This window comes from Corvus moneduloides, chromosome 16 (genome assembly GCF_009650955.1).
Source record: "Corvus moneduloides isolate bCorMon1 chromosome 16, bCorMon1.pri, whole genome shotgun sequence".
Lineage (NCBI taxonomy): Eukaryota > Metazoa > Chordata > Aves > Passeriformes > Corvidae > Corvus > Corvus moneduloides.
Genome location: NC_045491.1, coordinates 14,522,951 through 14,547,073, shown reverse-complemented (window position 1 = coordinate 14,547,073; position 24,123 = coordinate 14,522,951). Strand labels below are relative to the sequence as shown.

Genomic DNA, 24,123 nt, shown 5'->3' with positions numbered 1-24,123 from the left:
GAGCAGAAGACAAAGCAACCAAACTAGACATCAAGAGATCGATACTAAAAGCAAAACATAGTGGCAAAGATGTCTCTCCAGAGCAAAGCCAGGTAATTGCATAACTGTTCCAAGGGAAAGAGAAAAGGTCAACAGGCGGATGACAGGCTGGTGCACGGAAAGCTTCTGCCTGGCTGGGGACAGCATTTCACAGTGCATTGGCAGAAAAGTGAATGAGTATGCAAAAGTGACTAGGAAAATGCCAAACTGCCTGAGAAAGCCTGGGTAAGACTCTCCCAAAATGACACACAGTGTCATGGGGAGAGACATCCTCCAAACTGCGGGACTTTTGAGGCAGCACCAAACCCAGCAGAGTGTTGGGAACGATGTCAAATTTCACAATGAAGTTGTAGCAGATGGCAGAAGAGGGAGTCAAGGCCAAGACTTGGCAGAAAGAGGGAAAATGTTAGCCATCAGCCTGTCTGGAGAGCAGCAGGAGGGAGGAGATATATGAGCAACCTGGAGGACAAGCAGGACACTCAGCAGAATGAAAGCACAGCAGAGAGGGATGGTGCAGTGGAAGGCTGGTTTGGAGACCACAATATGATAAAAAGTACAGAGCTGCAGCTGGCTGGTATCAAAGACCACTCTCACAGGTCTACGTGAACTCTGTGGCCTCAGCAAAGGGGCAAATGAAAGAGCAATTCTTCAAAGGAAAGATGTTATGAATCTTTGGGGAACTCAAATGGGAATGAAGCTACAGGAGGAAAACGTTCAGCAGTATCATACTGACTGCTCAGCTTGGGAGCTGGGGTTTTATTTCCATCTTTACAGCTGGTCATGAATATTTTCTCTTTCCAACCCCTTCCCTGACTGGGTTTTGGATGGAGAAAAGTCATTTCTATTCTCAGTATCCTGCAAGGTCTCAGGTAGGGAACACTCTACCTCTCCACTTGACCTCTAAGGTTGTGTGCATTTTTGAAGAGACCTACCTTTCATCCACCATGTGCTCTGCTGGAAGTGCCCAAATCATTCAGGTTTCATGGGCCCCTGCTATTTGTGTGTGTTAATAGAACACCCTTAACAGAGACTGCAGGATTTGATACAGATTTAGAGCACTCAGTTAAAACTGTTCTGCCAAATGTGAATTGTTTGGCAGGTGGAATGTATTGACTTAAACCTCTGCTCAGTCCTTAAATAGGCCTCACGCTCTTGACTCAGATGTCTGATCAAAAAAAGGATAATAAAAAAAAAAATTTAAAAATCAGATATTGATCTGTACCCAGACCCTCCTCAAGCCAGCCCTTAACACCATTAAATGCAGGCACATCAGCAGAGCTCAGGCTGGCAGTGTCCTCCTGTCTCTGCTTTATTCCAGCACTGAAGATGTGGAAATCAAGTGGAAGCTGCTGCCGCCCCTCGCTGGGGACTGGGGCTGTGGGGTGAGCAGGGTGTCTGTGGTAGGACCACTGTCTGCACTGGGACAGCATGTCCTTGGCTCTCAACAAAGGTCTGAGTTGATCCCAGGCAAATCATGGACATTAAAATCCTTAGATGGGGCCATTTCTGTAATAACAGCTAAATTATAGCCCGTGCGCTGCAGGAAACCAAATTAGGGCTCCACGTGCAGTATTTACTTGGGCAATTTCACTTAACCTTGCCATCTTTTAATTGCTTTTATATCTTGATTTAGTAATTTCGGATTTTTTTTAATAGTTCCATTTATTGAGAAACACCACAAGAGGCATGAACTGAGTAATTTTCTGTTTCTGAAGTTTTGTACTGTAATAGCAACAGAATCATCAGTAGGCAAATTCTTTAAACAATAATTATCTGTCTCTGCTTTGGATGTTTATTATTTTTGCAGCAGTTCATTTGCAGGACAGAGTGCCACCTTCACAAGAAACTCAACTCAACTGATTTGCAGTCAAAGTAGAGCGTTTGGTTACTTCTAGATTTTGTAAGAAAAGAGACAAAACATGAAGTAATGATGCAGGAAACACTTAAAAGGGCAATTTATCAAGCTAAAGGTCTCAGTTTGATTGGAGAGGGAAATGCTGGACTGTATAAAAATTGCAAAAAGGAAGGTACTTCTAATGAAATAGACTCCAGAGGAAAAATTAACCTATATTCCAGCCTGTTAGTGTCATGGAACAGATAATTGAATTCTTTGCTTTCTTGTCAATGCAGCAGTATGTAACTCTGCTCAAATGTTCAGGTAAGGTTTTTATGCTGGTCAACAGTTTTTATGCTGGTTTTCATAACTTTTTCTTTGAAAACTGGTCTAATTACTATTTCTTCTGTTTTTACGAAGTCTTCATGAAAAAATTGAGGTTTTGGAGTCACATCCCACACGTGACGTGGAACAAAACCAAACTCACTCAAAAGGCAATTCAGGTTTGTGCTTTATTTCCATGCAACATTTTTTGAGAAAAGGAGAAAAGTTTATTTTGAAAGAAATGGAGCCACTTAGTACCTCATGAAGGGAAAGGAGCAGAGCAAAGCTCACTCGCACAGATCCTTCGCTGTGGGGACTGCTCTGGGCCTTCTTTGCAAGGTGGTGTTATGGTGGTGGGAGCAAAATCAAAGGCAGTGGCTGCCCTGCCAAAATTATCTCTTGGATGGCAGAGAAATGGATTAAGGAGTCCCTGATGGCAGCTGTCTACGCCAGTGTCACCCTGCTCCTGTGTACATGGCGGGCAGGGGAGTTGGTTGCTCTTGTTCTCTGCCTTGATTTTCAGGCTTAGCAAAATGCAGTACATACTTCAAAATAAGAGAGCTAACATGGATTTTCAATCACCATCCCAAATTTGGCTTCAAACTGCCATAAACTGGAATATCCTGATGTAAACTGAGAACAGTCTGCTAAGGTGGCACTGGTACTTGCACAATTCCCTCCCATGTCCCCATTGTAAGGACTTTTTCTTGGGTGTTTCTTTTGTTTAATGTTGTCTGTGCAGTTTTCTACAACAGTTTAACTGCTTTATTGGCAATGAAGAAGGACATAAAATCTGTTATTGCAAGTGAGAAAGAAACATATGCTCTATGCTTAATGTGCAGCTGGAAAGTATGCATTAAAATATTTTTTTAAAGCCCTTCATATTCAATGGCCTTTTATTTCCTTTCTTTTCTATATACACCCCTGAACAATTGCTGGTACTGCCATAGCTGGTTAGAGGATGGTGCTAATAATTCCAGGATTGTGGGTTTGATCCCCAAATGGGCCATTCACCTAAGAGTTGGACTTGTTGGTCCTTTTGGTTCCCTTCCAGCTCAGAATATTGTGATTCTGTGATTCTGAGAGTGCAGCAGTGTCAGGGGGAAGAGATAGGAGGAGTTGCTGAGGCTTCTTGGACCTATGGAATGGACAAGCAAGAGGATGATTTCCTGCATGGGGACACCCCTGGGGGGTGTCTAGAAATGAAGACACTGAACTCATCTGAACCAATGGGGTATAAAAGAAGGGTAAGTGTGAGGCACAGGAGCTGCCTCCACCAGCCTCACTACCAAGGCCTCTGTGATGTGGAGCTGCTCTTGAAAATTCAAGCACTGGGCAAAGCTGTGTAAGGGGGTGTTTGACAAAGAGCCCCATAGCCTGGCAGGAGCTGAAGTTCTGTGCTGTCTGTCCTCCCCAAACTCATGGCAGTTCACTGGCTGCTGCCAGAATCACTCACTGGTGCTCCAGCTTGGCTTAGGGAGGATGAGATGGGCTGGGCACTTGGCATATCAGCCCATGAAGATGCCCTTTTCCTCTTTGCTTCCAAATAATCTCTGGGCCCAGCATCCCATGGGTGCTTGTAACCAGGCATTTCCCAATTATCAACAAACTGGTAATGAACAGTGATTCTTCAATGCCCAGACCTGCATAGATTTTCTCACCTTGTAATTTGCCCAGTATTCAAAAAAATCAATCTTACAATTCAACACCAAAGCACTGCACTCCAGTATTGTCCAGACAGAAGCTAATGAGACAGGAATAAACCGGGCAAGTGGGCTGCAACACGAAAATGAGGTGCTGGCCAGGACCCAGGGAGCTCATTGCCTCGACAGGACACAGGTACTGAGACTCGAGTCACTTCTGCTTTTCCACGGTGCTTTGTTGCCACCTGATGGCCTCACATAAGGTTGCAAGAATGAAACTCGAAAAGGTACATTCTTTGAGATGTCTTACATTTCATTAAAACCACTGAGAGCTTTTGAAAAAAAAACGCTTCCCAGATCAATGTCTTTTCATGCCCTGCTGACACAAGTCTCTGCTTAACAGGTGAAAAATTACTTTTTTCCAGTGTGACAGCTATAATTGCATTGTACACAACACCTGTAATTTATTTGTATTTAGAAGGAATTTCTCTTGTCTTTTGCAATTTCCTTCCTTAACAGGACAGATACCTGGAGGATAATGATGTTGTCAGGCCCAGAACGGTCACTAAATGGTAATGCTGTGATGCTTGATCCATACAGCCTGATATTCCTCTGTTTGCCCAGATAAGCACTGCATTTGCCCCTCACTCTGGTCCTCCTGACCACAGCAACATATCTGCCTCATGTGAAATAATCACTGTCCTGCTTCAGGCATGGTGTTGAACCACTGGGATGCCCAGCAGGCACCCTGGACCATCCTGACCACGATTCACACCTTTTTTTCTCTTTTCCCATTTCATTTGCTATTTCTGGAGCCTACCTTTCTCTGTCTTTTCCCAATCTTTCTCCACTCCAATCCTCTCTCATTTAAATAATTCACCCCTAATTTTTTTCTCCCTGACAGTCCTGGTTTTTCCTTCATGTCTAAGCAGCTTTTGCATTTTTGACACCCTGACTAGGTGATATTGGAGCAATTCATTGTCAGTGATGCTGCTGGTCTTGCAAAGCTCTGCTCCCCAGGAGGTTCCCAGTGCTCCCTCCAACCACCTTGGAAATCTGACTGTTTCCCACATCACTCCTTCCAAAGCACTGGTGAAAGCCAGGCATCCCTCATGGTGTTGTCTGCAAGTTTTGGTGGCAGCAGCATTGTGACCTGTCACATGCACAGGTTAGGGTGCTACATCCACTCACTGCCAACACCCTTTTCACTTCAGGGTTTGCATTTTCCCCCCTGGTCATTCCAGCTGGTTTAGCCACGTAAAAAGCTCAGAGGTAAAAGCACTGAGGCTGAAATGATTTGGAACTAAGGGACTGGGCTCTCCATGTGTTGCTCTGGTGACATCCTGGTGGCAGAAGGATGAGCTCTGCCTTGGGAGCACCGATGTGGCTGAGAAAGGGAGCGTGGGTCACCTCATGTCTGCTCCTGGGGATATGAAGGGGAAGGACAGGAAATGGCAGCTGTCACCTTTACTTGCTTTTGATGTAGATGGATGAAGATGCTGCAAAGGGGCTGTTTGTTTTCTGGGGTGCTCTAAAGTGTTTTTTGAATCCACAGCTGGAGAACTTCTTCTGAGGGCATCACAACCACCATCAGGTCACATTTCTCAGCTTCTTCACTGCCATGCAGGATCAGCTGGGTGGGGGGCTCTGATTCTTTCTGGAAAACAGATGCACTCACTCAAACACACTCAGGCTAATGAGTTAATCTACTTGTCCTTTTTCCCAAAAAGCGTTCTTCCCACCCTTCCTGCCATAGCTGCCCAGAGAACCCACAGCCACAGAAGCTGCTAACCTGCATTCTTACTTGAACTGGACATTTAAACATATTCCTGAGGAGGTTTTGATTGATTTATCTTTAGCAAGTTGCTGAGAAGCTCAGGGATGGTGGCAGGGGACGTGGAGCGGTGTTGACAGTGGCACAGCTGTTTGGTTCAGGGAGCAGCTGCTCAGGCAGGGTCAGTCCCTGCCTCCCAAGCCATTTCCCCAGAAGCACCAGGAGCATCTTCCCTGTTCAGGGCTCTGGGCCAAAGGCAGTGACAGCTGTGCAGCCAGTTCAGGGCTGCTTGATCCCTGCAGCTCAGCTCCTCACGTGGAAATGGGCAAGGCTTCCTGGGAATCTGCTTTTTCTGCCTGCCCCATGCTCCTGTGAATACCCAGCACACTAAAACCCAACAAAGCACAGTAAAAAAAGTTACCAGTGTGTCTGGCAGGACAGCAACGGGGCAGCAGGAATATTGAAAGATTTTGCTTATTTTCCAGGTAAGGAAAGGCAGGGTTAAAGCTGCCACAGCAAAGCCAGCAGAGGAGGTGAGGGCAGTAACCAGCCACACGGATGTGTCACCTGGAAACGAGAGAAGCAGCAAAACTTCTCAGAGAGACTGTAGGGAGCAAGCACTCACTGCAGCCAGCCTGAACCCTGTGTGGCTGCTCTTCCACCCACCCTGGTGAGATCCCTCCCTGGCAAACTCCAGTGCCAGCGGCGGGGGGGTGGCACTGCTGAGTCTTCCTGTTTTATCTCTCCCAAGGAAAAAAAGGGCAGCACATCTGCAAACAAGGCAGGAGACTGGGGTGGAAACAAAGGGAAGGGCTTTGGGCATGACTACAGCAGGGGAGCAGGAGGGAAGGCTGGCTCTTACGCTGAGCCCTCACACAGTGTGTCGGGCTGAAGCTGCTGCTCCTGTTGATGGCCTCGACGTGGGTCTGAGCTTTCACACAATACTCAGCTCCCGCCTCCATGGTGTCCAGGTGAACCATGGAGTTCACCTCTTTCATCACCTTCTGCTGCACCTGCCACAGGCCCAGAAGAGAAAGCATCAGGGCACAGGGCAAGGATCTGCCATCAAAGAGCAGCTCTACCACTGATGCCTTAGAGAGCCTATAAATGAACCAACACACACTCTTGAGATAATATTAGTATAGGAGGTGATATAAAGGTTGATTTTATTGAAGGCCTCCAGGGGCAGATATGGAAAATGTCCACAAAAGCCCACCCCCCAAGGGTGAATACAGATTTATAAGTTTAGTAAATTAGCATAATTGACAAGAAGCACCAATTAGGAGCACAGGTAGTGATGCAATTTCCCCCCAGTTCAAGCCCCTTCTAAATCCTCTCCCCTCAGATGAAACTGAACTTTGTTGATGACAATGTGTCTGGAAGAGCTGTTTTTCAGCCTTGGTTCCCAGGGAGAACCAAGATAGGATAGGGACTTTGGAATATGTTTTGCCTTTCTGTGTATCAGGGCAGGGAGAAATACTGGGAAAACTAGCTGCAAATGCAATAATAGGCTACAGAGCTCCAAATAGATGTGTAAAGAACACAGAGGGTAGAAAAAAGAAAAACGCAGAAAATCATCTAACATCACCATGATGCTTGGCCAGCGAGAAAAGAAGGGAGCAGCAGGAGGTGTCAGTGGGGCCTGTGTGAGTAGAACAAAAGAGGGACAAAAGCAGCAAACAAGAAAGCACAGTGGAGTGCAGAATGAGCCCACACCCACCTGGAAGGGCAGGAGGGGATGGAAGGAAGAAGCTGTAAGCCAGAGTCATAATGACGATGCTGGGCCACAACACTAGACCAGAACCTGCTGCCTTGGTGGGAGGGGAATGTCTTAGGCCTCAACTGATCTGAGTTTTTTCTGGGTGTGGTGGGTGCCAAAATCATGCCTGTGCCAGAACCATACTGTGATGGGGTGTGAGAGCTGTGCCAGAGAGCTCAGAGAGAGGATGGACTGGGCTGGTGAGGGGTGAGTGAACTGTAACACACTCCAGCAAAGCTTAAGCAGCATATGATCAGCAGGACATTATTTTTTTTGCCATAAGTAGGTCTGCATTCACTGCTAGCAAAATGAAGTTGCTATTTCCAGTCTCCCCAGCCTTGAGAGGATGGGTAACAGCTACCCAACTGCTCCTCTTGCTGTGCTGCAGATGCAAAGCCTGCTCTCACAGAAGGCCTGATCAGCCTCCAGCTCCACACACATAAAAAACTCCAACAAGCCAGGAGGGCACTCCTGGCAGTGCAAGTCCTTCCCACCACCAAAATAGCCTTCTCCACAGAACATGATATGGAGGGCCATTAGCTTGAAAAGATTTCAAGGCCAAAATCAGGTCTATGACTACATCATAGTAGCATCAAATGAGACATGCCAAATGTAACCATAATTTAAAAAAATGATAAGAGTCCCAGCATAGGACTCATATTGACCAGCAAGAATAATGTTTGCAAGAGGCCAGTTGGTAGAAAGTATTCTGAAGTTTGGAATTATTGTTTGGGTGATTAAGATCACATACTGAAGAAGAGCTGATATAAAACACCATCAGATACAAACCTATTGATTGTTTTTAAGGTGTCAGAAAGCCCACGGGCAAGGTTGATCTCATTTACTTGGATTTCACAGGGAACAGTCCCGCTCCTGATGCCTTCTTGTAGACTAAAGACTTTTGTATGAATAAATTGCTAATTGAGAGTGGCAGGAAGTCATGGTGGGGACTCACGTTTTAGTAGAGGTGATCAGGAAGAAAAATGAAAACTGATACATGCTAGTGGTACTAAAAACCTGCTTCACAAGAGTGAAGGTGACAGACAGCTGTGAAGAGCAGCAGGAGGATCTTGTAATAAAGCAACAAAAGCAATTCAACACAGATAAATGTGGAATTATGCTCGTGAGAATTTTTCTCCTACATTTTCACAGCATCCTCCATCAGCAACAGGAACTTGGGGTTCAGGTTTCATGGGACAGTCAGCTCTGTGGTAGTCACATTAACAATTGCTGGAGAGACAAGGGAGTGGGAAGACTTGTTTTGTTTTATGGTGCTAATACAAACTGTTCCTGCACCTTGGACTGTGCAGGTTTCTCCCTTGCCACCCTGGTAAAGACAAAAATAGCTGTGAGGGCTTCCACAGGGAACAGCTAAGGAGCCTGGGAGTCTTTGGCCTGGAAAAAGATGTAGAATATAAAACTAATAGAGTGGTAGGGGAAGTGAATGGGGAATAATTGTTCTCTCTATCCCCAAATCAAGTTTTGGGGACAACAGCACAACAGTTATGTTGCAGAATTCCTCATTGCAGGAAGTCATACAAGGTAGAAGTTTACATAGACTGAAAGCCAGAACAGATAAATAAATGGAACAAAAATCCATCAAGGACTACTAATGTTGCAATTTCTGGCTCAGAAAATGGAGAAAACTTGTCAGCACCTCAGTGTGACACCTTAATCACAGTCTGAGTAAACCAGGTGAGGTTCAGAGAGAGAAGTCAGCACAAACACCTTTGGTTCCTGACTTCTGGTTCTATCTATAGTTGAGGCATGTGAGAGGATTCCTTTTCCCAGAGAAGGAGATGTGGAAAGAACTGACAAGCTTCTCCATGAGGAAACCACAGCAACCCACTGGTGTGTGCAAACCCACTCCAGGCAGGACCTTCAGCCCCACAGCAGGAGCTGGGACTGGCAAACAACCTCTGGGCAATGTCTGTGTGCATTCCCTCTGGGCACTCTCTGTTATAGCCTAAAACCTGGGGGTCAAACTCACCCTGCTCTCGTGGCCCTTCTTCCAGTAGAGCACCCGGAACTGGAAGGCCGGTCCCATGTCTGCCAGCTCCACCAGTAAATGGTACCCATCTGCCAGGACCCTCAGCAGAGGTGGGGTCAGGGAAGCTGCCAACACAGAGACCCCCATTATCACACCAGAGACAGCCCTTAAATCCCCCCGTTTTCCCAGACAGGAGAGGAAGAGAAGCTGCCATCACCAGTGAAATAACAATCTGAAAGAACAGCTGGCTGCTTCAGTGGGGCAGAAACTTCTGTCTGCTCTTCTTCCCTGCGTGTCTAAATACAGCAGCAGGCTCTCACCAGGAGAAGGACCATAAATGGCATTGCAAACAGGAGTTTGGCAATAGCTGAGCTGCACAGAACTTGAAAGGCTTTGAATTGTCTCCAGTGGAGGAGCTGTCTGACCTGAGGGTCCCACGTGAACAGCTGCAGCAGAAGCAGCTGGGCCAAAGAAGCTGGGACAGCAGAGCAGGTCAGCTCTTGTGCTCCTGGGCATGAGCTCAGCACTGACACACAGAACAGGAGCTGAGAAGCCACTGCTTTTCATGAGAATCTTGGCAGTTATTCAAAGGTGGAGGAAAAAACATTATGAGCCTCGGGATAATTCACATGAATCCTGACTTTCTTTTAGTATCGGCATGGTTTTAGGTAGACTTGGGCTGATGATCTGCTGTGACTTCAGGTTTTGCAAATGTATGCAAGTAAATCTTTAGGTGATTTTCTTCCTGCTTGCTTTGATATTCAAAGCTTGATTTTGTCTGGCACTCTGCTGGGAGGAATATCAGTGAAATAATGAGAATCAATCGAGCATAGATGGACCTGTGCACTGTACATTTATGTACTGGGAAGTTCAAGGTGGTACAGAGATCATATTTGCACTATTTATTGGTGCCATTATTCACAATTATCTATGCCATTTTTTACCCCTCTGCTGTAGCTGAAACCAGTTTCAACCTCTTTGCTTTCAAGAAAGGAAGGAGAGTGATGCATAGTGCCATATAGAAGAAATGTTCTTAATAGAATTTGCTCTTATTTCCAGTGAATTGCCACTAACACTGAGCAATATGAAAACATAAAATCCAAGCATGTACATGATGAGTGTGCCACAAATGGGAGGCCTGGAAATCTACTTTGTATTTTTAAATGAAATGATGAAAAAAAACCAGGTAAAAATCTCCTTAGCACCAAGTCTTAAAATTTTAAAAAACTGATATCATTTGGAAGCTAAAGGCAAATATTGTGCTAATGCATTAACAAAAGCACATTGCAAAATGCAACTGCTAAACAAACAGGAGCATTTCTATTTAGCTCTGTGCTGGCCCACTGGGTACCAGCTAACTATTTGAATGTTGATAAATGAAGAAGGAAGACTGACTAAACTGTTGGCTTTAGGAAGATCTTTTCAAAGAGTTTTCCATAGAGTTACCATAGAGTTACCATACTTGATTATCAAAGTTATCAAAGTTGATTATACTTGATTATCAGAGTTATCAAAGAGTTACCATACTTGATGTGCTTCTACGCTGTGGCTTTGACACTGGGGCTGTACACTCTGGAAGTGCTGGGGGCTGTGTGTCTGTGAGTCCCTTTCAGAACCTGTGGGCTGTGTTTGAACCCCTTGTCTCCTCTCAGACTCAGTGCCAGGTTTCCTGAGAGGTGTGAGAGCAGGGACAAGGCAAAGTGAACTGCGAAAATGTGTAAGGACAAGAACTTAAGAGTGACTTTTCTTTCTCTTTTAAACATCTATCATATTCACATTGAATCCCAATGCAAGCTCTGTCCTCTGAACTGACACATCTTAGTCAGAAGACTGTTTTGGGGTCCCTAAAACACAGGAAAGCTGCCAAATACTTCACTGAACCATGAGAAAGCTACTGCTTTTGTTCATGTTGGTCTCAGGAGTGTCCTTCCCCTGTCTCTGCCTGACTGTGCTGTCTGTGCCTCTATCTGTGCCTCCATAGCTGCTGGAAAAGGGAAGGATTTTTCGTCTAAAGCACTGTCTAGACTATACTTCCACTCAAAGAGACACATTCACCAACTTAGGTGGCACTTCTGATGGTGCTTTGACTAAGACCTCTGCGTGAGTGAGGACTGCTCCCCCATGAAGTAGTGAATAACTTCCAAAGATGGAGGAATTTTTAATATTGGGTCCGTTCTGGTTTAGGACAGACAATTTCTTGCCTGCCTAAAGCTGATGAATGCTGCCCATCCCAGACTGAGAGCTACCGTCTAACAGTGACCTCAGCAGAGATTTCTCACCACAGTTTTTGTTGCTGGAAGCAGTTGACTACATGGCAGAGAACAGAGGAAATGATTCCAGAGAAATTCTAGAAAGAATAGGCTCATTTTAGGCTGCAACATGATCCTTGGGTTGAGCTGGGCCTCAGGCCTTGCAGGACTTGGAAGGACATGGAGAAAACGTCCTGCCTTGCTAGGATGAAATGAATGCTGTGGTTTCCATTTTTCTCTCCTCTTCTGGGGTTTCTTCATACATCTGACACCATGGGACAGGGGAAGCATGCCCAGAAGGGAGTGGGATTTCCAGGACAGCATAAAGCAGATAGAGCGTGACGGGGCTGTTTTCTAGAGTAAAAGCTCCCTTAGGATCAGGTTCTGGACTCCTTAGAAGTGACTACATGGCTTGGATTAAAAATGACAACAGGCCTAGTTGATCAGAAATCTTTAAATTTAAGGGTAAGAACAACTGACCTGAGAAAAGAAATTCCTGCAGTCATCTTGCCAGTCTTGGAAACCCTTGAAACTCAAGCCAAGATGAATTTGGCTCTGCCTTGGGACGAAGCCATGTCCAAGAACATTGTCTAAGAAGGGAAACCCTCCAACCCAATTTGAGGAGCTGAGAAGCAGAGTGTGCTCTGTGCATGCACTGGACACAAACAGGCACCTGAAGAACACTTCAACACCTAACTCTGAGAATTTAACACGAAAGATGTAATTTAAGAGCAGGACGCACTCGTGACGCGGTTGAAGAAGCCTTTCATGGTGCCCCACCGTGACCTTGTGGCACCAAGCTCTGCCCTGACCCGCAGCCTGTAGGCCACGGTGGCTGAGATGTCCTCTGTGATGTTGCACACTGTGGCTGTGGTGAGGGAGCATTCCGAGATGGGGATCCAGCTCCCGTTGGCGTATTCCCGTTCGTATTCCCTGAGGAGAAGAGGAAGAAGACAGGCAGCAGTCTGACAGGAGATGTGACATGAGCTAAGGCTGCTTGTGGGCTCTTTCCAGGTAAAACCTGTACTGGGATACACTGGGGCGGGAACACCACAGGTGTTTGAAACCATATGGGTGTGTTTTGGATCTTATCTGCAGAAAATCACCCTGAGCCGAGTTCATGAGCCAAATGCAGCACAATATTGTGGGAGGTGGGGACAGCTAATGCTGTGTTGATGCATCAGGTCCTGCCCACTCCTCTGACTTCATCGTCCCCGGTACACCAGAATTCCAAAGCCATTTTGTAACAAAAGTCAGAGCTCAAGATGTGTCAGAAACCTCCTGTGGTGTGTGTCAAATGTTTAAAAGGTTTACACAAAGTAAATCTCGGTGTTTTCTCCTTCCTCTCCTAAATAAAATGTTGCAAATCTTCTTAACTTTTGAATTCTTGGATAGAGGCAGATTTCTTATATGGAACTGATGCACATCTTGGATTACTCAGGTATCTATTAACCTGAAAACTGTCCCAGAATTGGAGCAAAAAGAATTTTCCCTCCACTTGTGGTTAACAGTACTAAAGCATCAAACTTCTCTTAGGCTTGTGAACTGAACATGCACAGGCCATCCAAAAATTTAGAACTTAAAGTTGAGATAAACAATGTTCAAAGAGCAAAAAGAATAAAAAAATTCAGAAGTTACCCCTGAAACTCAACTGAGTATCTCACAGTTGCTCCCTGGACGATCACAGGACTCCAAGTTAAGAAGTGTTTCATGTTGGTTGAAAGAATGGAGATACTCTGAGGTGCTGGCAACAACACATCTCCTCCTAAAATTCCCAGCAATAAAAAGGAAAAAAATGAATGTACTAGGAAAAAAAAAAAAAAAAGCTTAGAAGAACAGAGCAAAACGGTGTTTTGCATCAGAAATACACACTCTTCACTTCCCTACAGTCACTTCTGTATTTGAAAGTATTTTGCAGAGAAGAAGAAAGGATGGAGCAGCTTGGCTGAAAGTGTCCCTTTGCCTTATTTCAGAGTTTTTCACTGTATCACTAAAACAGTGAGGAAAAGGTCAAAGCCCTCCAGTTGGATTTGATGAAGCCGAGCACCAGATGTTCTGTTGCACTCTAGAAACTGTTCCAAGGAGGCCGTGGTTCCAAATGTGCTGTTTCTTTCCAGGCTGGGTTCACTGCTGTGGGAGATCCCAGCTCTGGTACAGCTCCCTTCACGTTGCAGGATTCTGACAATGTGAGGGCTTGTATGCTGTGGTCAAAGCTTATTAACAGACTAAACTTATTCCATGCTCTGTAACTGAAATTACCACTTTCCTCTGAGATCTCCAAAGCACGACTATGGAGCGATGGTTGATTTTACCCTGGGGTATCTTGCTGTAAAATCCTTGGCAATGTTTGGAGCACAGGAGGCAGGATTCCCCATGGACACACTCTGCACTACGCTGTGGGAACACTCATCTTCTGCTACTTTCCAGTCCCAAGAGAATCCCATTCTCTCTGCTCAGCAGGGAATGGCTCCCAAAGAACCACTGGGAGGGAGGAATGGATGGAGTGGTTCCTACCAGCTCACTGGTGAACACTCTTCCCAAAACAAGGTAACTGTGCTATCACAGTGTGTTACCTAAAGATTATTTTTTCATTAAATTTATTTCACTTAACCAGGTTTATCATCCAATAGTCTTTGCCACTAAAAAGGGTGTTTTCTTCTGAGCCATGTTTTCAAAGTTAACCAGTAATTCAGTTGTCCTACCCAGGATCAAAACCAGGTTGACAAGTCCACGAGCATCTGTCTAATTTCCTGCATCACATCTTCATAAAATCACTAATGATGTGGGGAACTGTTATGCCAACTCTGATTCTTTGGTGTAAGTCATAGAGGTCTGTTGGCACAATGCTCAGCTGTTATTTGAAATAAAATTCAGGTTTCTCTGGCATGAGAAATTTTCTTCCTTGTCCTTTAGGCAACAGAAGAGCCGTTCTCTGCCATATCAGCATTCTATCAGTTCTGGCAGGCTGAGGCTCCATACACACAAAGCACTGTAATCAAGGCACTTTTAGTCTTTAAAAAATAAGAAAGCAAAGTCTTTAGTGACGTTCACAATGCAGCATAACCACCCATCTGGTCTCTTGTGCTCTCCATGCTTCTCAACATTCAGATTTCTTGCTACTTTTCCTTTTGGGACTTGGCACACCTGAGTGTGTGAATTCCATACCTGATTTCGTTTACACGAACAAACACTGGTTTTCCACGTGACTCACAGACACAGTGAAGTTCCAGGTCTGAACAGGGGTGAACTGCACTTAATGTTTTCCTATTTTTTTAAGTCTTGACTTTAGGACATTTTTGATATAAATTTTTTGGCATTCCATAGGACTAAACTCTGTATTATTAAACTGTCTAGAGACCTATTTTAAAAGCAGAGAGTTCTGAATTGACTATCAGTTTTTTAATGGCCCAAGGGTTGTTTCCTATCTGGTTAGAGCACTCTTCATTTCCTGGCTATGCTTGGCTTAGTGCACTGTTTTCTTGTCAAAACCAGTGAGTCTTCTACTGGCACGGTGACTGTCACCTCACTTCAGCTGAACCACCAAAGTTCATACAGAAATTAGGATTGTTTCCTGCTTTTATTAGGAAAACTCCTTACCCAGTGACAATATAAGTGCCTCTACAGAAGCAGTTCACTGATTTAAGTCTCTGTTTGGCATTAAAGTTATCATTTGGAGGAGAGGTTCGTGCTTTTCCAGAGTACTTTTGATCTAGACATAATCCTGTGTCATAGCCAAGCAAATGATATTCATGGTTTCTCCCACCCATCTGTTGCATCAGCCCACAAAACAACTGTAACAAATGCAAGTTTAACAATTCCAGGTTACATAAACAGCGCTGAGAATAAACAGTGCAGTGTGTTGTTTGAATGCTGAAATAATCCATTGACTCTGGTTTGTTCATTTTGAAGGAGAAGTGAACAACAATTATCCAAAGTGCAGGACCCAACTGGACAGAGAGCACAGGCAGGACCCGGAGGGCTGATAGCCCAGGGCTGCCACATTTCCATCTGATTTGGATTCACCAGCAGCCTCACAGGACAAGCCAAACTACACTCACTCGAGCCAGGGTATTGACTCTCACCCTAATGTCTCCAGTCATGCCAGAGAAGTGACATTTTCTCTGTAAATAGCATTTTTGTCTCCTACCCTATCAGCAGTATATTCAATTTCATTTGTTACACAAAGAATACATTTCCATTTAGAATGGTGATGAGCCTTTTAATTTAGTATTTTTATTCTCTTTGTGTTAGAGAATTACAATTAAAAAAAAAAATCATGGTCAAGTCCAGTACATTTGTCTGTCTTACTTTTCAGTTTAAAATATCTTAAATAAACCCTGATAAAATTCCATTCCTCTGGGATAGATTTTGATCTCCTTCTTGCTCTGTGAATATAGAACAATATAATATTTCCTCATTACTTGCTGTTACTTCATCACTACTATCATCACTACTTACTGCTAAGTGTATATGAACACTGTAAAAATATTAATACAGTTACCTCTTTATTCATAATATCATCTCCTTTCAGGGGTTCAGCAAACACAAGAAGAAACAGCAACCTCAGAACTGGTGCTGCACAGTGTTCAGGAGTGCCTTACCTCATCTGTGCTTTTCCTGGCATGTGCCTTAAAATTTTATATGTAAGAGTGAGAAATCTTTCCTGTTGCACTAATAAGCATCGGCTTTTTAGTCATTGTATTGTTTAGTCTTCTTTTGCTAATGTGGAGGCCAAAAATGCCACCAGCTTTTTGTATCTTGGAGCATGGGCTGACTCTCCACTTGAGGAAATTTCAGTGAAGGGGAATCTGACAAGGGAATTCTGAATTCTAAATACTTTTAACAAGAAAATAATGCCTATCACATCCTGAGAAGATAAAGGAATTTCTTTGTAAGGTAAATGTTGAAAATGAAAGCCATGCATCTCTAAGCCCTAGAAATAACAATTTAGAAGGGGATAATAAATTATGCTAAAATCTCTTTGACTAGAATTCCAACCTGCAGGCTCTGGGGACATCCCCTCCTTCATCTGGTGATTACACAAACTCACAGCAAAAGGCAAGATCCCAGTACATCCCCCTGGGCTTTTTTTGTCCTCAGCACCCAGGCATCAAAGCCCAGACTCTTGGGCTAGACAGGAGCACACTGTCTGCTCTGCACAGCCACAGGGGGAGCTTAGGGCATAAACATTCAACCAAATAAAAGTTCTTTGCTCAGAAAGGAGGTTGGGACATGAATTTTTTGTATTTCAGGTCAAGGCCAAGAGAGTGACAGACACAGTGTAAGTTATGCCACCTTTCCCTCCTACTCTCTGTCACGGTGTGAGAGAGGCTGGCAGTCACTGCCCACACAGGCAGCTGTGCTCCTGCTTGGAAACAGCACTCAGGTAGCCAGGCCTTAAACAGAAATATAGTAAAAGCAAGCCCAAATTTCTTCAAAGAATAGTTGCCCAGCTCTGTCCTCTTTTAAAACACATTTGCCATAATCTTCCCTATTGCACAGAGTTAACTTTCCAAGCAGAAACCACTTGATGCTGTCACTGGGTTCTGTCCTTAGCATCTGAGAATGATAAATAGAGAGGCAGCTGTAAAATGATTTTTTCTGAGGCAGAGGAAAAAAAATGGAGCATGAGACAAGCAGAATGTTGTCACAACCTAAAATGGCACATTTAAAAAGCCTGCACTAGGGAAAAACCAAGCACACTGGCAAGACATGTTTGCTTTTTAGAGGACTGACGTTGCAAACTGGAATGCAGCCAGGAGATTTGAGACCAAGCTCCTCTGAGATGTGCCTGGAGTGTAGCATTTACTTGTAGAAGCAGATTACCAATTGCACAGCCTCCTTCCAGAGTAAAGGAGACCCTCAGTGAAGCGATTTGAGCTATTAATTAGCACTTTATAGCCTTCCTCTCTGACCCTGCATCCACTCCACAGGCAGAGCATCCCTGTGTTCAGAGTGATCATCATTGAAAGAGGACTTGAGAGTTCAGCTTCCCACAGAACAGCAAAAGAGCAGAGATAAATACAGTATTAATAAATTCCTTCAAACTGAAATTTCCCTTTGGAGTTCAGAAATGACCTGCAGAACAGAGAATTTACAGAACCATTTGCTTTTAAATTTGCTTATTTTGATACTCATTTTAGAAAAAGAATTAAAATTCAAGATCACTTGACCTCGTACTCATTTGGCTTAAGTGCTGCAGAGGCATCTTTAACAAAAGGACGAAAGACTTTGTTACTCACAACATTTCTGTCTTCTGGCTCAACTCAGTGAAGATGTTCAGTCATTTACCTGAGAGCTTTGGTGCACTCAGAGCGCAGAGGAAGAGGCAGATGAGCTTTGGTGGCATTTTGCTCAGGCTTTTCCCACATTCACATCCTGTTACACATCTCAAGTCTCCAGGTTCCCAGCCAGGGAACCTCATCCGAGCCAGCCATGGTGGGCAGCGAGCAGAGACCCCAGGGGAGTGTGGAAACTCCTCTCTGCCTGCCTGCAGAGTGCCAAAGGTGCACAAACATCGTTTGTGAGGGTGTAGCTGCAGGGAGTGCCCAGGTAATCTGCTGCCAACAGTTCTTTACAGGTCTGTGCAGCTCTCTGCTGGATGGGGTAACTCTGTCTCACTCTCTGAGCGATTACATGGCTCAAAAAGAGGCCTTGTAAGGAGGAAAGAGGATATGCTGGGTTTTTCCATATAGCTGTAAATGCTCACTCCTCTGCTCAGCCCTAATCTAGATAAATCCTGATGCTTCCAAGCACCAGGAAAGTTTCTTCATATTCCTATGGAATGTCTTATGTCTCTGCACAAAGGACTGGGACTTCTGGACGGATGGAAGGGACCTGTGAGCTCCAATTTATCTCCAATACTATTCCTCTGGTGGCTGTGTTGGCTGTGTGCTGAGCAGGAAATTGTGTCTCCAGGTCTGATTTGGTGCAGGCACACGTATCCTGTGTTTTTTTCCATCTTGCAGAGTGCATTGCTTTCCACCTCACTTGGAGGCAAGGCAGGATTTTCATCTGGATGCAGTTCTGAGACCTGAGAACCCAAACCACCCACAGGCTCCAGGGTTGCAGCAGCAGCAGCTCCCTTTGTGCTTCAGGCTGGTTCCTTCAGAGGCCAAGGGAAAGGCAAACTTTAGGTGGAAGCTCCTTATGTTCTGCAAAAGGTAATTAAAATGAAATGAAATTCTGACTGTACAGATAATGTGAGCAAAGGCCAAATCCCACCAAATCCCGCCAAATATTTTTGGCTCTGATGAGAGCAAATATTAGAAATCTCTCTTCTAAACTACTTCCTCCTCCTCACAGTTTGCTACCTTAGAAGGGGCTTTTGTTTCTGAAATTTTTTTCTCCTTTCTGATACCTTTAAATAGCAAATACATGACTCCTCTTTTCAGTGGGGAACAAAAGGGATCACTCAAGACTTGTTTAGTACATATTTTCCAAGGAAAGAAAGGGCTTTTTTTTTGTGTTTATGAAAGAATAAAATAATATTCTCTTGAGTGAAGGTCTCCAGATTCTCAGACATGCAGGAACTGTGCTGCATCCAGCACGATCAAAAATCCCCACATTTTCTCCTTCTTTCCATCATCTCCCTTCTTTCTTTCATTTCTTCCTTCCTTTGCTTTCTACCCCCTTCCCTTCCCTTCCCTTCCCTTCCCTTCCCTTCCCTTCCCTTCCCTTCCCTTCCCTTCCCTTCCCTTCCCTTCCCTTCCCTTCCCTTCCCTTCCCTTCCCTTCCCTTCCCTTCCCTTCCCTTCCCTTCCCTTCCCTTCCCTTCCCTTCCCTTCCCTTCCCTTCCCTTCCCTTCCCTTCCCTTCCCTTCCCTTCCCTTCCCTTCCCTTCCCTTCCCTTCCCTTCCCTTCCCTTCCCTTCCCTTCCCTTCCCTTCCCTTCCCTTCCCTTCCCTTCCCTTCCCTTCCCTTCCCTTCCCTTCCCTTCCCTTCCCTTTCTATAATTTCTCACAATTCCCTTCTTCCTCCATACCTACCTCTGTTCCTTCCTGCATCCCTTCCAACCTCCCTTTTCCTTCTCCTCTCCATCTTTGGGACACACAGAGAGGCCTCTGTACATTTCCCAAACCTGGCTGTGTTTTCCTTCCATGGAAGAAGGATGTTGTCTGAAATACCTCTCAAGTAATCTTCATCTTCTTGCTCTTCATTATCCCAGCCTCCCACTACTTTTATCAAATATCTGTACTGATAACCAAAAGGTGGCTGTTGTGCTGAGTGACTTTATAATTGTGAAAATCATGAGGTCCAAGAGGAAACATGGATGTGTTTAACAGTATTACCAATAGAATAATGTGCTTTTTGCTGGGAAGCAAAAGAAACATTTGCAGAAGAAAGGCAAAATTTACTTGTCAGTGGGGGAAACCACCAGTTTGTTCCCTTGTTGTACCAAGAAATTATAAATAAGGCAACTCTGAAGTTTGAACTATTGTTCAGTTAGAGCTGTGTGGCATATCTGGTTCTTCACGGGGTTGTTCTTGTCATGCCAGAAACATGTGGATGTATTTTGATTAAATATTTTGAGTAAATATTCAGACATAAGCTGAGAAGAATCTCAAAACCTATCTGATCTGTAAGGACTGTGCCTCACACCATTCACCTTATGACTCAAACAGATGCACAGCAAAGAGTCTGCACACAGTTTGCAAGAATTTTACTGGAATCAAGTGCACAGCTGGAAGTTTTGCTTTCCAAAGATTTCTCCCTGTCTGTGAGTGGGTCAGAGAACTTTTCATTTTCAGGGGTGGGAAAGAGGAATGCAGGCCCATTTCACAGTTAATCCATGATTAGCAGTGAAAGGGAGAGTGGGTCTGCCATAACAATGAGGATTGCACCTGCCCAGAGCTATCAGCAAGATTCCAAAATGAAAACTGTGATGATGCCGTGTTATATTTCCTGCCTTAATTATAACCAGCAAGTGTGGTGTGTGTGAAGAAAACTTGGGGTGGAAGCTGAAGGTGGTGCACACACAGGGCTGAGGGGTGCCAACCAGCAGGCTTGGAACAGAATTATTTAGATCACAGCAGCAATAAAAGTGGCAAAAACACCTTCTGACATTTTCCCCTATTCTGAAATGCTGTATGAAAATATTTGGTTTTATAGAGATAAAAAGAACTCTTTCAGCTTTACTGTTCTGCTTTCAGAATTGTACCAGTTTTACAGGTCTTTTTGAAATTGATGAAACAAATATTTTCATAACTTTCCTTATCAATTATGGTTCCAATTATGTCCCTGTGAAATATTTTAATGTTATTATGCATGTGTTTCTAAAGATAAAAGATATTAAACGTATTTCTTAAGATTAGCATCGGTCTGATTAACTTTGTTTCGTAACTCTTGCCTTGCATTTCAAGTTATTCAGGCCAGTGGTTGCACCAGCAAGCCAAGATGCTGTGGGATTGCTGTGGAATCCACACCTAATTCAATTTGGATTGATCACGTGAGGTTATTTCTAAGGAAAATGGATTGAAGGAACAGAAAAGAGAAGGCCCAGGTGACAATTTAAAAGGAAAGGTCTCGGTTATTTTAGTAGCAACTAGGCAGGGTTTTATATAACTCCCTATGACATCCTCTGTTATACTTAGATATCCTGGTGGATGCTAAAACATTTTAATAACTGATTTATTTATATATGTATCGTGATATGCTTAAGATTCCAATCTGTGGAAGAGCCTAAATAAATGTGAAAAATTTAGAAAAGTATTTTATCTGGACCAAGTCACTGAGGGAGAAATTCCCTCTGATTAGGAGAAGACTTGAAGCCTTGCAAAACGCCCCAATGTGTGTAGAAGGTCTGCCTTCTGGAGACTTCTCCATGACCTTGCTGATAGTGCTGAACCCTTGTTTAAGGATTTACCAACATTGCAAATCCCCTGTGTGGGAGTGGAGGGAGTGGGAAACCACATTTTGGGAGGCAGCATGTGGCTGCCATTCCCAGGATTGGAAACATGTCTAGGAACTGCTCTCATTTCAGCCTCCTCACAGTTCCAAACCAGTCTGTTTTTGGAGACGTGTGGCTGCAATGCTGCTGGGAAGCAGCTGAAGGGTTAATTTGGCTGGGCTGGTTGTGAATGGAGTGATTCAGACCTCCCAACTGGTAATCTGGGCAATGCAAAGTTCAGTGTATTTATGGAGCAGCACAAATAAGCTGTGAGGTTCCTGCTGCTGGGAACTGATCTGGCCACACCAGAACTTCAGGGGCACCACGAGCTGGGGACAAGGCTGACTGAAGAAAATAAATTACCAGAGGGAGAAGTACTACAATAAAACACAGTGCTGAGCTCTTCTAAGAGAAATTATGGTGCTACCTGAAAGTAACTCGTTGCTGTGTATCTAGAAAACATTTTTAAAACTCTTTAAAGGGGAGAAGTTTGGTCAGGACAGACAACAAACTGCTCTTTAAATTCAGGAGTTTTGAATGTTAGCTTAAGTACGTGGCTGGGAAAGCTGCAGGGCTGTGTTTTTGTAGTTGTTTATAGGCTTGGGCATAAAGGTATCCTGAAGCTTTCTCCAAAGTGAGCCACTAACTGCAAATGTTTGCTCAAGTGGGTACCAAGGAGTTATGTGCTCAGTTAATTAAGTGGTCTCAGGAAGAGGCAGTCATGTCCCTTTTCCCATGGTTAGTCAAAAAGCATAATGACCTGTGTTATCCACCCAACTCTTCCTCAAGTCTCTAATCACTACCCTTCCAGTGCTTCCAATCCTGTAGATATTAATTTGCTGCTCCCACTGAATGGCAGCCTGCAATATGGACAAGAGGAGCACACGAGCTGCTGCTGCTGTGCTGAAAATGACATTATCTGGATGCCTGATTTTCTCCTTTGCTCTTCCAACAAGCATTTTCTCCATGGGAATTAGAGATCCAGCGCGGGATGCTGGGTGGACTCTCTGGAGTTTACACATCAGAAGATATGCAGACCCTGTCAACGGGCTAAACTAAATAATTCTGTTTGAAACCAGGGCCAAAAGCCCTTTTAGGCCCATATGATCATTGCCAAATGTGATCTCCTGTCTGGAGGGCTGAAATCATAGTGAAACAAAACAGAAGAAGCACTCATTTATCTCATTCTTAAAATCCCAAAGGAGCTCAAAGGCTTAATTGCACATGCAGTGGTATATTAACCTTCACAGAAGCTTCTTCTATGTGAGTAGTGAGGTCTATTGACATCTCACAATACATGGGAATGCACACACAAGTATTATGAGGGAGGGAAAGGTCAGGGGGATGCTGAACTCAGAGAGGCTGTAACTTCCCATGGAAATGGGAGAAATGGTGTGTAAGTCCCAAAATGTACTCCTGGTGTTGAAACCCTTGGCTGCACACGCTCAGAGTGGACCATTCCTACTCTTGGCACTCTGCTGAAGTTTTTTCTAAAACCTACACCAGAAGGAAACTCTATTTTAAACCAGAACAACTCAATTTGCACTGTTGTGGTCGTTGTCAGAGCTGGCTGTTCACTCGTGCTGAGGGGCTGACCACGGCTTTGGGTTGTGCTGCAGGGTAAATGATGCTTTGTGTTCCTGACGTCAGGAAGGGACCTGCCTGTGGTGCCAGAGCAGGGCAGACAGCAGAACTCTGGCCCTGCTCATCCTCCAGTTCAGTGTGCACAGCTCTGCAGACATGACTTAAATCTGCATCACAAAAGGGACTTGCTATGAAGTAGGAAATATGGACTTAGGAGGAGCAAGACCTTCTTGGCTTAGGGCTCAAAGCAAAACCACAACTGAGTGATCCAAGCCTAATGCCAGAATGTTGGCATAACAAGTGAAATATTAAGAGAAATAATGGAAATAAGGGAACTCTAGTCCTTGCAATTTGATCTGTATGATGCACTGCTTCAGTCTGATCCTCAAACAAGGAAAAATGTCTCTGATTATTAAATGTTTTATCATGATACGCAAAAGAGTTGATTTTCAAGGAAGATCCTCAAAGAAGTTTTGTTTTTAAAATATCTGTGTTGATTTGTTATAGAAATAGAGCTTTTTATCCTTTTACAAGCACTGCATTACAATACACAAAAGAACGGGGAGAGAAGGTAGAGAAAATTAAGTGTGAATTTCAGTGAGGGTGACAGCGTATGCTAAATGTTCCCGGGGTGATCAAGAGCGACATTAAAGGATCAACAAAATTTAGGAATTGCTTCAGTCACCACTAAATGTCACTGTTGCTCCACAAAATGACTGTAGGCACCTTGTTTTGTCAAGGATACTTTGACTTCAAAGACAAAACCTTTGGAAGCTGTAATACACATTGGTGAATGCATTTCTGTTACATCTGCGCGAGACCTATCCCCAGCTCACCCAGAAAAAATATTCATTTTAGAGAAACAGGCACTCTGTTAAACCTGTCCATGAGATTAAACAAAAAAGGAGAGCTTTTTTTTCTTAAAACCATTTGATTTCTGGTATGTTTTCTTGAATCATAAATATAGCAAGCCTAGTGTAATTGAAAAAAGTCCTGGATTGTTTGGTTTTGGGGTTTTGTTCTTGTTTTGTCTTTTTTCCC

The 24,123-nt window shown here is 44.1% G+C and overlaps 1 protein-coding gene across 2 annotated transcripts; it reads right to left on the bottom strand.

The window, feature by feature from the left end:
* Nucleotides 1–2,367: 2,367 nt before the first annotated feature.
* IL20RB (interleukin 20 receptor subunit beta) lies at nucleotides 2,368–18,139 on the bottom strand. 2 transcript variants are annotated; one of them, XM_032125538.1, is made up of 7 exons: nucleotides 17,855–18,139; nucleotides 13,251–13,377; nucleotides 12,355–12,545; nucleotides 9,364–9,488; nucleotides 6,477–6,627; nucleotides 6,036–6,181; nucleotides 2,368–5,497 (listed from the first exon to the last, which is right to left on the bottom strand). In XM_032125538.1, exons 2-7 carry the CDS (start codon nucleotides 13,322–13,324, stop codon nucleotides 5,372–5,374), a joined length of 813 nt encoding a protein of 270 aa, XP_031981429.1. In that variant the 5' UTR covers nucleotides 13,325–13,377; nucleotides 17,855–18,139; the 3' UTR covers nucleotides 2,368–5,371. The 2 variants fall into 2 exon arrangements, with proteins under 2 accessions (XP_031981429.1, XP_031981428.1); XM_032125537.1 differs by having other exon boundaries at nucleotides 17,904–18,139.
* Between the last annotated feature and the right edge of the window lie 5,984 nt (nucleotides 18,140–24,123).

Excerpts from the sequence above, each read along its gene's own strand:
- IL20RB (XM_032125537.1), bottom strand. The coding sequence starts at position 18,036 with ATGAGGTTCCCTGGCTGGGAACCTGGAGACTTGAGATGTGTAACAGGA. Across the intron at positions 12,546-13,250 it reads TACTCAGTTGAGTTTCAGGG|GGAATACGAACGGGAATACG; the intron begins GTAACTTCTGAA and ends TCTTCTCCTCAG. Across the intron at positions 6,182-6,476 it reads ACACTGTGTGAGGGCTCAGC|GTGACACATCCGTGTGGCTG; the intron begins GTAAGAGCCAGC and ends TCTCGTTTCCAG.